Genomic DNA, 16,080 nt, shown 5'->3' on the forward strand with positions numbered 1-16,080 from the left:
TTTCAGACTCACTAACTGAACGCTCAAATTAGTGCATATAATATTACATACATTTTGTCTTCCTGTATACTGTTATTCTAGAAAGAGCTGCAGCATATACTTAAAATGATTCTGTGGTACTTTTTATCCCTGGTACCTCGCAATATCCTTGGCTTTGTAAACTATACTGTGTTTATTATGTGAAATAAAGCATGCTTTACGAAATCCCCAGAATATTGTGACAAAACCTGACACAAAATGAATGCATTCTCTCTGACAGGGAACCAAATTATGTTTAACATGGTAAATGTCTGTAATGGAGTGCATTATTGAAAACAGCATTCATGTAAAAAGGGGATGTGGTTACATTATGATATCACCAAGACCTCTGAATATTGACTTCTTTTTTTTTCTTTTTTTCTTTCTGATTTGACATGAGAAAAATGTACACAGCTTTACAGTTCTCCAGAGCTCAACAACGCAATACAAAAATAAATGAACATTCGAAACGTTGATTGAGCCACTTTTAAACAATTCCTTCTTGGCTCATGAACATTAATTACGTGGCAAGACGCTCAAGAAAGCTTTGCAAGCAATCCTAGCATGTCCTGTTTAATATTCATAATAAGCTCTCATAAATAGCACATTTCCGAGTGGCAAATAAGCTGGTACAATTTAACGTACAATTGAGAATCATATATAATACCATCAAATGTTTGGAATAATTAAGATTTTTTAAATGTTTTTGAAAGAAGTCTCTTATATGAAAGAGAACATACTAAACTGTTTTCTGTTTAATAATCTTACTAATTTTTTACTGTGATGGCAAAGCTGAATTTTCAGCATCATTACTCCAGTCTTCATTCTAATATGCCGATTTGCTGCTCAAGAAACAACTCTTATTATCATCAATGTTGAAAACAGATGTATTTCTGTGAAAAAAAATGTAAAATACTACCACTCCAAAGTTTGGGGTAAAACAAAATTAGTAAAAAAGTAAAACCTTTTATATTTAGCAAGGATGCATTTAATTTAACAAAAGAGACGAATACATTTATTATGTTACACAATATTTTTACTCGAATAAATACTGTTCTTTTGAACTTGTAATTCATCAAAGAATTATCAATCAAATAAAATACGCAAGTTACCACGGTTTCCATAAAAATATTAAGCAGCAAAAACAGTTATTGAAAATTGTAATTATATTTCACAATATTACTGTTTTTACTGTATTTTTGATCAAATGAGCGCAGCCGTGGTGAGAGAGCATAAGATACTTATTTAAAAAACATTACAACATTACCTGTTTTCCGAAGTTTTGAACGCTAGCGTTGCCCCTTTCCCCGTTCTCCAAAAATCCAAGCAGGCCTAAATGGCCTACAAACAAGCGCGAGTTGCAATGACCTCCAGACGCTAGATGGCGCTCACAGCGGGCGCTCATCCAGAGACGAGACACGCAGTCACTCAGCTGCGCCTCCTGGCACGCGCGAGCAATGACGTGGATTTTCACCCATTGCAAGTGCGAAATATTTGTGAACTCACTGCATTCAACTACACCACTGCAGTGGGTCTGGACCGTTTCTTTCCGTCTGTAACAAGGTAATAACTTTCATTCATTACAAATAGACATAATATCATAAAGCTGCTGTTTTACGTCAACTTTAACAATGACAACTCTCTTATTTTGCCCTTACCATCTAGCTGTCAAAACTTGCTTCCACGTGAATGCGTTAGTGATTGCTGATCATACATATATTTTTATTCATTGTCCAGTGAGGAGCAGCACATCAACATGATTAAAGGCAAAGTTGAAAACATTAAAGACAAAATTGATGGCAATGAGCTTGATTTGAGTCTCAGTAACCTTACAGAAGTGCCAGTCAAGGAGCTGGTAAGTAGTTTAACTTTCCAATAATCATGTGTACCTTGAAATTTATTTTTTATTTTTAGAAAGGTTTAATCCTCCTCTTTAGCTAATTGTATTCATTCAGCATACGTGGGCAAAGTGTGTGAAAAACATTGAAAACTAAAATAATTGTTTTCTGTGCAGGCTGCCTTTCCGAAGGCAACGTTTTTGGATCTGTCCTGTAATAATCTAACGACCCTGACTGTAAGTAACAACTTTAAATAAACAATAATAAAAAATAAAAAAAACAGCTGAATTTTCTGTAAGTTGTGCTTTCTTTAATGATTTGTGCTGTTTTTGTTACCTCACCAGCCTGAATTCTGTAGTTTGACTCACCTTATCAAAATTGACCTGAGCAAAAACCAGCTCGTCTGCTTACCAGAAGAAATCGGACAACTCATGAATCTCCAGCACTTGGATTTATACAACAATAAACTGAAACAGCTTCCCGTCGGCTTCTCACAACTCAAGGTGCATTCGGAATGTCATGGCCTCAAACGTCCTCTGTAATATTAGATCAGGCCATTTGCTGTCTTACGTTGTACTTTATCAGTATCATTTGGTAATGGAGGGAATTTGTCTGTTGTAGAGTCTGAAATGGCTGGATCTGAAGGATAACCCACTGGAGTCAACACTGGCCAAGGCTGCAGGCGATTGCTTGGATGAGAAGCAATGCAAACAGTGTGCATCCAGGGTGAGTAAAGTGCTCAGATGCAAAAATGTTAGAGATCAGTATAAAACAAGCTTATTCACCACATAGGCAAAGTTTTGCAACAATTCCAAATGAAGAAATTCACAAATTATTACGCATTACTTCTATATTCTCAAATGATTTGGTTTTGTCTACGTCCAGGTTCTCCAGCACATGAAGGTACTGCAGGAAGAAGCAGATAAGGAACGAGAACGTCGATTGTTAAAAGAGAGAGGTAGGGAGCATCTACAGCTTTAAATGTATTTTGTAGTCTATTTTATTTCTCGGTTTTAATATTTTCCCTCATTGCCAATGATATTATGAGCATTCTAATTTGAGCACATTAAAGTCACCGTGAAATCGTGAAATCAAAATTGACCATTCTTTTTTTTTAATGAAATATTACAGCATTTATTATAAATGATATATCTTTTCTTTAAATTTCATGTGCTCTCATAATCTTTAATCAAAATAGCAGCAAGTAGCGACCTCTTTTCTTCTTTTCTCTAATGACGTGTTTACTGGTGCGAGGGCGGGACAACCTGTCACTCACATGAGATCACAGCAATAGCAAACCACAAACATCCAATCAATTCCCAATGGACAAAATCAAGTCCCGCACTAATTTTTTTTCTTGTTTGAGAAGCCGTTTCACTTGGAGATACATCACAATAGGGAAGAAAAGACTATCACAACTTCCATTTCATGGCGAATTTAGTTTTGAATTTTCTCTCCCTTTCGTAGACATAATTTACTATCTATCTAAATATTTATTCCATATTTTACTTAATAACTGTTCTTTGTTTTTAAAACATTTTATTTGTATACTTTTTTTTTTATTATTAATGATGAAAATGATGTATTAAGTTTATAATTAGTTTTATTTCCTTACAGAACAAGAAATGAAAAAAGAAGCTAAGCAGAGGGAAAAGGAGGCCAGGGAAAGAGAAGCACAGAAAAAGAAAAAGGCAGAAGAGAAAGAGAGGAAGAGAAAGGAGTATCAAGCTCAGATGGCTGCTCTTGCTGCACAAGAACAACAGAAAAAGAAGAGGGAAGAGAAGAAAAAGAGAGCTGCTCAAAATCAAGGTACAATTTATCTTCCATGGCATGAGACTCCGTCACTTTACACCATATACTCACTACTTGATGTTCATAAAATGCTGAAGCATTTTAATATACTCTACTGTTCAAAAGTTTGGGGTCAGTAAGATTTTTGAAACAATTCTCTTATGCTCACCAAGGCTGCTAAAAAATACAGTAATATTGTGAAATATATGTAATTTATTCATGTGATGGCAAAGCTGAATTTTCAGCATCATTACTTCAGTGTCACATGATCCTTCAGAAATAATTTTAGTATGATGATTTGGTGCTCAGGAAACATTGCTAATTATTATTATTATTATTTGTTTTTGTGTAGTTTTACAGTTTTTGTGGAAACCATGATACATTTGTCAGGATTTATTTTAAAGTCCCCCTGCCAGTCAATAATTATATCCCTTAAAACTAATCTTTGATCACCAAAACAACATATTTAAAAAAAAATCCTGTGAGAAATAATATTCATGTCTTAAAATAACTTCAATATAACTACACCCTTGCATCATTTAGTATATGCAGATCCATGAATATGCAAATGAGCCCCGCCTCCACTCACTCATACAGGCTCATCTACAAGTTGATTTATCAGTGTTTTATGTATCGCTCTACTACGTTGGACGCGTAACTGTAATTAATATATGATTTCAAACTCTTGTTTTTTTTCCACTGCAATTTTAATGAGAAAATACTCAGAAATGGTGTTGACTTATGAATTTGCACATGGTTTGTCTTAAAGCATATTAAAAAACGCCACATTGACATACAAACATTAAAATCTTGATTTTAAATAGATTTCTTGTAACAATACTGTCACTTTTGAACAATACTACTAATTTCTTTCAAAAATATCATACTAACCCCAAACATTTGAACGGCAGTGTTTGTACAGTAATGTTAATATAATGTTTGTTTGATGCTTTGATTGTACGCTCTACACTTCAGGTAAAAAGACAGCGTCAGAGTCTGTGCCCAAAGCCAAGCGCTCCATCTGCTCCCTGTTCTTCTCTCTGCTCATAAAACTCCTCCTCCTGCTAATTGTGGGAGTATCAAGCGTATTAGCCGTTTGTCAGTTGACTGAACTGAGGAAGGAGGCGTTCTGTGTTCCACTCAACATTCACTTTGAGGAGACCGTGAGGTGGGCACAGGGTCTGGAGGTCGTGCAGCAGGTCATTCAGAAGATGTCTGACTTCAGAACATAAGACTGTCTCTGATAATGATCCATCTTGCTGCGGATCTGAGCCTTTCAGGCAACACAATGGGACCAAGTCACAGACCTGTCTGCAGAAATTCCTATGGAATATTTTTTTTTTCCCCATTACTGCATCTTTTTAAAAACTGTAATAATCCATGTGATAACTATGGACCAGTCTGTGAATGGAAATCCTGCTTGTATGTCTTTAACTGCCAAAACAGCAAAGAAAAATTAAGTTAATGACTTCAAGAAACCGTTGATGAATAATAATATGTGCAACCTTTGGAGTCTTATGTAATATTGTTTCACAACATCTTATAATAAAAGATTTGAACGATTTTGATTAGCTCACACGTTTGCTGTCCCTGTGCCACAGGTAGTAAAAGCTAAATCGAACCCAGCTCTCTATATTTAGGTAAGTGTTTTATCAGGACATTAGAATCATTTTGGAATCAGCTTTTTAAAGAAACATATCACTGAGGTCATAAAACCAGTATCATTATTTATTATATGCATTAATGGACCACAAATTTGCTTTCAAGACTACTTTTGTTGCAGGGATGATAAATGTCATAAATTGACTACTACACAAATAACTGACATAAGATACAAACTGTTTCATAAGTATCTTGTATATACTCACAAAGACCTACAATAATATTATAAGCAACAAAAATATAACAAATATAATTTATATCTATTTTTTTAGACATCAATTATTTTTAAAACAACATGCGGTATGCAAATAATATGCTGATTAAAAGGTTTAGATTTGAGTTTACAGTATGCTTTTTTGATTTCCATGCCTTAAGAAGTTAAAATCACAATACAATAATAACAATTACAATGATACAGTATTGAATGTCTGGTTGTGTTGACTTGAGTCATCACATTTAATTCTGAATTTAAAAAAATTCAGAAATATCTTGCCACACATACAGTATAAGAATGCGATAAACATTAAAAGATGTCACCTACTAAAGGTACTTCAGCTTTCTCTGACACAATGAATGATTAATATTTCATATTGAGATGCACCGTAGGGCTTTTTTTCTTTACATAGAGCCTTCTACAAATCTTTAACCATATTTCTATTTCAAGGTTGTATATTCACAGAGATAATGGTGTGAATGTTGCCTGTCTACTGTCCCGGGCCTTCCCATACTCCCTCTGCAGCATGAAGTCCATGTTTCCAAACACATGCTTCTGTAAAGCCTCGTTCACAGTGACCCCAAGAGTGACCTCCTGAAAGACTTCACTGACGGAGAGCTGCAGAGACAAAAAATAAATGCAATATTAGAGAATTAGTTAAGGTACAAAAATCCTAAACAGTTCAAATTAACTATATATATATTTTATTTATTTTTTTCAAATACATAATTCAAAATGTAATTTATTCCTGTGATGGCAAAGCTTAATTTTCAGATGTCACATAATCCTACATGTAGAGGGAGTTGAATAATTCCTAAATTTAGTCCATTCATTCTCACCTCTCGGAAGTGGAATTTCTTGAACATGGCGATGCTTATTTTGTTATCCAAACCAATCTTGACTTCAAACTTTCGAATTCCAAGTTTATGGATACCTGTTGAGGCAAATCACCAAAAAAAAAAAAAAACTACATATATAAAGCAGTTACTACTACTACTAATAATAATAATAATAGATTTGTATCAGCTTCATCCTACCATAGCACATCATCATACGTGTTACTTCTTTCCCAAGTCCCTTTCCTCTGTAGCAGGGCACTAAAAAAATGACATAATGTTACTTAAAAGATCACAGTCAATCTGAATGTATTAAAAGCACTGCAACCTTTATAACCTGCAATCATAATCTCCAGTTCAGCCAGGGAAGGATCGCTGGGGTCAGTGAGGAAAATGTTGACATCTCCCACCATGCACTCTTGCTCCGGTATACTCGGATCTGCCCATTTCTGCTTATCCAAAATGATGAAGGTGCACTCTGTGAGAAAACAAAAAAAATTGCATTTGAATGAAAATAGAAACATATAAGGGGTAATTCTGACAATCTGCTTGAATGTCAACAGGACACTAACAGGAAAAATGTGCATGTGTAAGGTGGAAGCTCACTGTCATCATCTTCTCTCCAGTCTCTTTGCATGTCATACTCCTGCTCCAGTGTCAGAGGCTCTGATGCAGTCAGCTTCTGCAGTTCAGGAGAGCACATCCACTGATGATACCTGAAAATACGGGGAAGATTAGGTGAGAATGAACTGACACTACAACCACCAGACACGAGATCACATACTGGATCCACTAATAAATACCTGGGAACATGATCTGCATTGTAAGGTACCAATACAACCTTTCCCCCCTCCAGTAATGTATCTTCATTTATCCTCATTATAAGCAGCCTGTAACATAAAGTGTTTTAAGGCACATAACTTAGTATTCTATATAGCAGTTTAGCATTTTTTGTTATCGTCATACCTCGGATTCAAACTCGAATACAGAATGGTCGCTCAAATAATATCCATCAGTTTAATTTACGTACACATTCAACGAGCCATAATACACTAAAAAGATCGTATCACAACATTACGAGTTTCAATGATTCAACTCACATAAACAGCGGCGCATATGAACTACGTCATCAGCATGAGTTGAAACCACAGACTGTAAAAAAAAAAAAAAAAAAAAAAAAAAAAAAAAAATCTGTTTAAAGTCCACGTTTTTATTCTAAAACACGAGAGGGCGCACGAGTACAGCTTTTCGCTTAAGTTTACTTGCTATCGGAATTATCATAAATACTAGTTTCCTAGTTAAAAAATTGCACATGAACGCCCATTCGAACAAGCTCGTAATCACGACTTCAGAAGTGGGAAGTAGGAAATTTCTGATAGTACGTGAAGGCAGAATTAATTCAGATTTTGTAATGTGTCATTAAATAACTATATTTCATATAATTATTTTTTGTTTAAAAAAAAATCTCCTCCCCTCCAAGTTTTTCATCTTTGTAAATGCAATTCTTAATGACATCATTATCCAGGAAGTGACATCATTTTGGAGGGAAAACAGTTGCTGGAAAATATTTTGTGCTCTTTTGTGCTTTTCGTTGGTTTGTCTTATTTTACAATATCTCATCTTGAGAAAATCACAGAAATAGGGCGATATCAGAATGTTAAAAGATTGTCAAAGACATATCTCCATTGATTATTATTTTGCTGCCATTTTACCATGTGAAAGAGAACTTAACGAGGAAAAAGTGTGCTATTTTCCAAATAGTGTGCTATTTTTAAAAGTTATACGGCTGTTTTTAGACCTCGCATTTTCAGTCACTGTTGATGTAGCAGATGTTTGTGTGCAATTTCTTCTTCTATGTTGTGGTGCAAACAGCATTTCTGATTAATTGTTATCCATATTAGAAGTTTTTGCCATATTATAGACCTCATTGGTTCTTGCGTGTATTATAAATGCAGCAGATTTGAATGTACAAAGCTACTGTATGCCTTTAAAGGAGTATAATGTATGTGGTACTTTTATGGCAGCTCAAAAAAAGATCACTGTATAGTGGAATAGTGATAGGTGTCACACTCTCCTGGTGTTCAGGTTACATCTAATCAGACTTGACATATATTTACCCTCGTCCTCGCTCACAAATTTTTTTATTCTTCTAGGCTTATATATCATATTTCTGTTGGGATCTTTTTATGGTACTCATATGAGGCACAGGGCGAGCAGCGTTGGAGGCTAACTTCATTTTGAAAGGGCAGTTTGTCATGTATCTGAGTGAGCAGGGCAGCTCTGTTCTTAAAGTGACCAGCTCATATGTATTTCCCTTCACCCCTGTCTGAAGTGACACTTTTTATGGACAAATGGCTCATTCGCCACTGTGTTTCTGTCATCGCCCTCATGCCAGTCATCCAAGGCGTGACGGTGAAGAGCCATCACTCAGTGCTAATGAAAGGGATTCATTCAGCTCACCCACTAGGAAAGCGTCTACCTTTCCTCTTCTCTTAAATTAGTCTAATAGAGTCCCCTCAGTCTGCCTTCCTCTGCGGTAATGAATTAAGTGACAGTGAAGAGGCCATAAGTATGTGGGGTCCTGCGGGAGCCGCCTGTGAGATAGACGCTCAAGAGGACAAGACAATCCGTCTCTCTCTCGTCGCTCTCCATCCTGTTGATGTGCCTGTAGACACAAATAAACACAGAGCAAGTTGACAGGTAGACAGTCGGGTTTAGTAGGGGGAGCTAAGGGAAAGATTGATTTTATTGACACACTTTTTTCCTCAAAAAAACTAGCGTGAGGTGATTGTTCTTGGCGGCCTAATTAATATTTCCCAACTTAATGATCCTTCCCTGATATGCCCTGTTGTTTCGCTGCAGGAAATACACAGGAGAAATCAACAGAATTATTTGAATGGAGTGTCATGATTGATGAATGTCTTCTCTTGTAATTTCAGAAATCTGCTGACGGTGTGTCATTTATTGTGACGGCTTTATAAGCAGTAATGCATGGAGTATCTGTGATATAGGCAATCTTGTGTCTAACAGCAGGCAAAAGATGGTTTTATTCAAATGAAACATGTCAGTTTTCACAGACTCTATCATTACCTGCTAAGTGCGTGTTATGTCAACTAAATTGGGTGAAACATGCTTAGAGGAGATTTCCATTGTGACATAGAAACAGGTATTAGGAGTACAGGGCTTGTTGCCACACATGAAAGGGCCAGATCTTAGTAAAAAAAATGACTTAATCTAGCAATGTATATTGGTTTCAAACACCTCATTCAACCCCCTCTTAAATTAGGGACTATTAAAATTGCAATATTATATTTCTGCTATAAGGAACACAATCGCATACATTCCGGCATTAGTTTAAAAGTTTGGAATAAAGATTTTTTTTATGTTTTTGAAAGAAACCTTATGTTCTTACCACTGCATTTATTTGATCAAATAAAAACACTAATATTGTGAAATAAAATAACTGCTTTCTAATTTAATATATTTTAAAATGTAATCTCCTATAATCTCCAGTCTTCAGTATCACACGGTCCTTCAGAAATCATTTTAATATTCTGATTTTGGTGCTCAAGAAACATTATAAATTACATCATTTAACATTAGGAATGGGAATGTCTTTACTGTCACTCTTTGCTTAATAAAAATATTAATTTCCTAAAAAAAAAAACAATCTTACTGATTGCAAGATTTTAAACAGTGTAGATTTTTATAAAACATTTTGTTTAAACAATTTGATGTGACACATTGCTTTTTACATTCTCTCTTAATTGGCTTTCTATTTCATTTTAACTGACAAAGGTTGTCTAAATGACACCTTCTGTTGTGACAACTTACCCCACACTGTTCTCATAGTGATATACTTGAATGTGTGTTGTGTTTTTTCATTGGTAAAATGTTCAATAACTTTTTCTGGTATTCAAGACTCTAAGGAACACCCCTGTCCGGAAATTGAATTTCAGAAATAAAGCTACCCTGAGAAATATGAATTAAAAAGTCTGACATCTAGCCTCAGAGAACTTCAAGACACATTTCTTACCCATATAAGAAAATAAGAACTACACTGAATAATACGACAATTACTATTTATCGCATCCTTCGTAAGCCCTTCATAAGCCGCATCTATCCTTCATAAGTTGCTGGGACACTGCCATATGCAAAATCTTGACTTGAAATATCCCCTCAGTTTATTTCATCAGGAGATGAATGCAAATGTTAACATACTCAGACTCTGATGTGAATTGTAATTTTCTCATTTCTTGTTGTTTCTATTTTGCATCATGCAAAAAAAAAAAAAAAAAAATGAACTACTCATTCTTTGCCCTGAAACCATATAAAGGAATAAATGTTAGGTAAATTGGTGTGAAATGTGGTTTTGGAAGTTATTATGTTTATGAAAAGCTGCTGTTGTAATTTCTGGATTTTTTTCTGCAATTCTGATGCATATATTAAACACGTCCTGCTACAGCATGGTTGATTTTCAGACGTGCACCACTGTTCCGTTGGCTGCTTTGAAATTTATATGTCTAAATCCTGTCCAAAGGTGGAAGCAAAACCATTGCAAGGACTAGAAACTGTTCAGAGACATCTATCACGTATACAAAAGCAACCCACTTATATGTGGGAAATACTGTGACAGTCACAATCCAGAATGTGTGCTGGAGCTTCATGCACTATAACTATCCAGGCATGATTTACAAGTGAAATATAATGCTATATTGATTTCTCTCCTGATATGTTCCCTTATTATGTTTAATTTAAGCTGGAAAATTTGATGTTACACCACAACATTCATTTAAAAGCCAAATGAAACTTTGTGAAATATTTAATTATTTTTTTTCCCGCACTGTTGATACAAATGCAAATGAATCCATTAAAGTTTAATAGCCTAAAACTATTGCAAACCTTCTCAGAGAACAACTGAGCATAATTACACTTGTGTTTTATTATTGCATATCTGATGTTTGTCGCAATAATTTCCATAACTCCGATGGCATGAGTTTGGTTTTTTCCCTATACATAAAATTAAGCTCAACGCATTAGAGTTGTCATATGTGTTATACGTTTTTTAGGCTTTGAATGTTCCAAAAAACATATTTGTTCCACATTCAACTGTTTGCCATCAAAAATAAAATAACAAACAAAAAGTGCTATAATTTCAGAACATCAAAGGTTTATGTTTTTTGGGTGTCATTAACAAATCCGTTAAGTCTTAAACTTCTGTCAGATTTTATTAACAGTGTTAAGATCTTAATATGCAGTAACTATTATGAATTTAATTACATTTCTGGGGAAGGGATGTTCATCGGAAATAGATAATACATTTGGAGATAAATTAAGAACACTTTACAATATGTTAATAATCTTAATTACACATGAACCCGCTAACATCCGGTGACAGGGAGTGGTTCAGGTTTAGAAGAATTACAGATTAAAGAAGTACAGTACAAAAAGTTTGGAATGTGGTCACATGGCTTTGAACCTACGTATGACCTCGAATATCATCAGCAGGATATGATGTCACGCTGATCCACCTTCACAAGTTTATGCTCTGATATTTTTCATATTGTCATTTATGTAATCTCTAAGATACATGTTTTAGCATGGCCGAGTGTCCTGCATTTAGGAGACTTTTTTGAGGTATTGAGGCATTGTGATGGCGTAGTGGGAATGCAGCAGGATGACGTGGCAGATGGTTTATTAGAGATGATCTCAGCTGGAAGGCCTGAATTACTGAGGGGACGGTGACACTCTCACAGCCTGTTGCGAGACACACACGCACACACACGTCGTGGACACAACTTGGCCACTCACTGATCCCATAGAGCATTTCCAGATCACACAGTGATCTCAATGACCACATATGCTGGATACATATTCATCATGCGCAAACATGATAACCACTGTCCATTCACGAAAAGTTATGTACAATTCTGAGCTTTTTTTGTTTTTTTTGCAAAGGCGAATATAGTTGATAAAAATAGTTGTACTCTTTTCATCTCCAAATATTCACTATGTTTCTCTATATACACTAGCATTCAACAGTTTGGGGTCAGGACATTTTTTTTTTTTTTATGTTTTGAAGAAGTCTCTTATTACAAGGCTGCATTTATTTGATCAAAATTGTGAAATATTATTATAATGTACGATATATTTTCTATTTAATATATTTTAAAATGTAATTTATTTCTGTGACGGCAATGCTGAATTTTCAGCATCATTACTCCAGTCTTCAGTGTCACATGATCCTTCAGAAATCATTCTGATTTGCTGCTCAAGAAACATTTCTATTATTTCTAATATTATCATCAATGCTGCAAACAGTTGTAATGCTTAATATTTGTTTGGAAATCATGATACATTTTTTTCAGGATGCTTTTGAAAGTTCAAAAGAGCAGCATTTATTTCAGATAGAAATCTTTTTATTTTAATGTCACTTTAGATCAATTTAATGCATGTTTTCTTAATAAAATTATCATTTTTTATTTACATGGTAAATATAAGTAAACCATATGTAGGTTGATTTCCCTGAAAAGTGTAAACATTGTGGCTCAGTTTGTTTGGAACATTGGCTTAACCAGTGGCGTGAGTTTGGGGGCGGGGCAATTTGTTTGTTCAACCAATGGCAGATGAGGGGAATGTTAAGGAAACCTGTTTGAATTATGATTTTTGCAGTTTCTTTAGTGAACTATTGGCATGGAAATTAGTCACTTCAGCTTTAAGTCTATAACCATATGGATTAGCCACTGATTGCGTTATACACTGGTCTCCAATGCCAACCACTTACAGTGACTGTGATTGGGTGACCTCTGAGAGAAAGGACAGATGGTGGTGAGGGAGAGGGGTCTTAGTGATCACACTGTTCACCCAGGATCATCATATCAATGGTGGGCCATAGCCTCTTTCAGTATGACGGCAGGCGTAGTTTGTCTTTGGGTTGTCTGACGTGTCTTTTGGAGGACACACTCCACAAACACTGCTAATTAGAGGTAATAAAGACTCACACATCATGGAGAAAAACACACTTGTGAAAATGGCCCCACGCTGTGTACAATATTGCAGTGCATGTGAAAAAGCTGTCTCTGTTACACAAGGGCAGGCGGAGCGGACAATCTGATCACAACTGTTCATTCATATATTCTTGCTGTAGCTGTAGTTAATCGCACATCATACCTGTGCAGTGGAAATACTTGTTATTTGAATTAATAACATTATTATTTGTTTTATGAATTAATTTGTTTTTAACTTCAACATAACCCAGCTCTGTCCTTGGGATCCATATTCACTGGCATATTTACTTTGATTGTGAAATCAACTTGTAGCACCACTTTCAATTTAATTAATGATGAAGAAAACTGAACTGAAAGTTCTACTCCAAAAACTCAAGCAGAACGACAGAAATTTTAGTTAAATGGATAGAAACATATTTTTATGCGATAATGATGAAAACATAATTTTTTGGTTTCTTTCTTGATATGATATGCCATTTCACTCACAAAGCCAAAAGCATACGATATTGACGCACTAAAGAAAAAAACTTTTTGTGAACTGAATGTTTGATTGTTAATTGTGAATTATTCATGCATGGCTCATCATAAGGGATTGTCAATAGAGGACTAATCTATAACTGAGGCTTAGTTCTGGGGAAATGAGGTCCATTTAATGAGATATGTAAAAGATAATTATGATTATGACCCCGAGATGCAGAATTCTCTGCATAATAGAAGATAAAATTGCAGGAGGAGACATTGTAGCCCGGAGGCTAGACAACAAAAGACCAATGAGAAAAAAGCTTATTAGATGGGTGGTTACAGAACAGTGACTCTGCATTTTTCAGGGATTAAACTCCCCAAAGTTCAGTTTTTGTCACAGTTAATGCTGTTGAATTATTTATATACAACAATTATGCTCAGTGGATTATAGGGAAACACTGGTTAAATCAAATTTATTGTTCGGGGAAAGAGTATAATTGTTTATGATGCAAGGCTGACAGGTGCCAACGCATATACTTTTAAAGGCTTCAAAATAGCAAAGAATAATGTCATAAAGCTGAATATAATCACCAAACATAGTCCCCATTAACTAGTGAAACACAGCAAAGATTTAGAATTAGGCATGGATGCATGTGAACATATTTTGAAAAAGAATTTGTGAATGAATTGTTCTTTTAAAGAAATATGTTTATGATTAAGAACCAGTAAATTGAACTTGATAACTGAATCAGTTTCATGATTTCATGAATGAATCATTAAGCAATTTTTTTTAATGAACTGGATCAATCAGTTTATTGTAATTTACTGAGTTTGAACAAGTTTTTCTTTTGAGTCAGATCTTTTTCAGTGAATCAGAATTTATATAAACTGGTCGAATGATCCGTCCGTGAAACAGATCCGGTTCTTGAGTTATCCTTATATCTTGAGATAACCTTTTCAGTTCCGTGGAAGAGAGACAATCATATATGCTTAAAACTGCATGAGGGTGAGATAGTAATGATGGAATTTTAATTTTTGGTGAACTATCCCTTTAATTAAGCCACTTTTTTTCCATGCGAGATGAAAGAAAGTAACTGTAAGGCCTTTTCCTGTTTCTGCCAGGAACCTGAGCAGGACTGACAGAACTGACAGTACATGTCTTGGACAACAATTACCTACAACCTGACAAGGACCAGCTTCTGAATATGAGGTGCAACCTTTTCTCCTGATGAGTGCCATCTGATGGACATCAAAGGGGCGGATGAGGACAGTGCATGCAGGCCATTTGCGGTCACAGGATGTAAGGCTGATGCTCTTTGACAATGCCAATCCTTTTTTTCCCCTTATTTATATTACATTGGACTGACTGAATAATTTATTTCTGCAGTAAATATAAGTTTGAATGTGTTTCTCTGTTCCTTAAGCTACACTCTTAAAAAGAAAGGTTCTATATTGGCATCGATGGTTCCATGAAGAACCTTTAACATCCATGGAACCTTTCCATTCCACAAAAGGTTCTTTAGTGGAAAAATGTTCTTTAGATTTCTAAAATTAGCTCTTTTAAGACCTGTTGACTTGAAAATGGTTCTTTAAACCATTAAACCACTGCGAAAAACCCATTTTCAAATCTTTATTTTTAAGAGTGTTTAAGGCATTGTTGTGCTTCTGATGCAACTTATGTTGAAAACTTAAATATGCTGATAAATCTAAGTAGGCTAATAAAGCAAGAAAAATAAATAAACTTGTATTTTATATAGTATATAAGTCCTGTAAACCCTTGATAAAATAATAAATGGTTTTTAATTATTTTTATTAACAATTAAAATATTATACATGAACAGCACAAAAAATTTTTTTACCCACTATATGTGTGTGCCATATGTTTTAATGTTTATTGCCATATTTCTGTTAGCTTGGAATCAAGTCTTCTGTCTTCATGGATTTTATGCACACAGTTGCTACATATGTAAAGTGTTACAAACTAGTTACTCATGCGGTTCCATAGGATGCTTTCTTAGAAGGGAGCTACCCTATTTAAGCAGCTCAGGAACAGAGTTTTTTGTGTCGGCTCTAAAGAGGATTCAGAGTAAAAAGGTTTACCTGTTTCATGATTTAATAAGATACTGCTCTGTATATCCTTACTTGACTTGATGAGATTATAGTTCCAACCATATCTGCCACTCCGCCAAGTGTTCAAGCACCATGATGGCCTCATAAACAGGTTCATTAAAACCAGGTCAGAGGCAAATATA

The 16,080-nt window shown here is 35.0% G+C and overlaps 2 protein-coding genes across 4 annotated transcripts; one reads left to right on the forward strand and one right to left on the reverse strand.

Moving 5' to 3' along the window:
- The first annotated feature begins 1,361 nt into the window (after nt 1–1,361).
- lrrc59 (leucine rich repeat containing 59) lies at nt 1,362–5,222 on the forward strand. Of its 2 annotated transcripts, none has more exons than XM_079852109.1 (8): nt 1,362–1,581; nt 1,756–1,873; nt 2,033–2,092; nt 2,201–2,359; nt 2,478–2,582; nt 2,742–2,814; nt 3,474–3,665; nt 4,623–5,222. In XM_079852109.1, exons 1-8 carry the CDS (start codon nt 1,400–1,402, stop codon nt 4,877–4,879), a joined length of 1,146 nt encoding a protein of 381 aa, XP_079708235.1. In that variant the 5' UTR covers nt 1,362–1,399; the 3' UTR covers nt 4,880–5,222. The 2 variants fall into 2 exon arrangements, with proteins under 2 accessions (XP_079708235.1, XP_079708236.1); XM_079852110.1 differs by having other exon boundaries at nt 1,426–1,581; nt 1,684–1,873; nt 4,623–5,217.
- A 134-nt stretch (nt 5,223–5,356) lies between these two features.
- nat9 (N-acetyltransferase 9) lies at nt 5,357–7,515 on the reverse strand. Of its 2 annotated transcripts, none has more exons than XM_079852113.1 (7): nt 7,460–7,515; nt 7,163–7,249; nt 6,966–7,075; nt 6,697–6,837; nt 6,561–6,620; nt 6,363–6,457; nt 5,357–6,141 (listed from the first exon to the last, which is right to left on the reverse strand). In XM_079852113.1, coding segments are annotated over exons 1-7 (654 nt in total). In that variant the 5' UTR covers nt 7,462–7,515; the 3' UTR covers nt 5,357–5,982. The 2 variants fall into 2 exon arrangements, with proteins under 2 accessions (XP_079708239.1, XP_079708238.1); XM_079852112.1 differs by having other exon boundaries at nt 7,326–7,490.
- Nucleotides 7,516–16,080: the final 8,565 nt, after the last annotated feature.

Source organism: Squalius cephalus, assembly GCF_949319135.1.
Source record: "Squalius cephalus genome assembly, chromosome: 19".
NCBI classification, from domain to species: Eukaryota; Metazoa; Chordata; class Actinopteri; order Cypriniformes; family Leuciscidae; genus Squalius; species Squalius cephalus.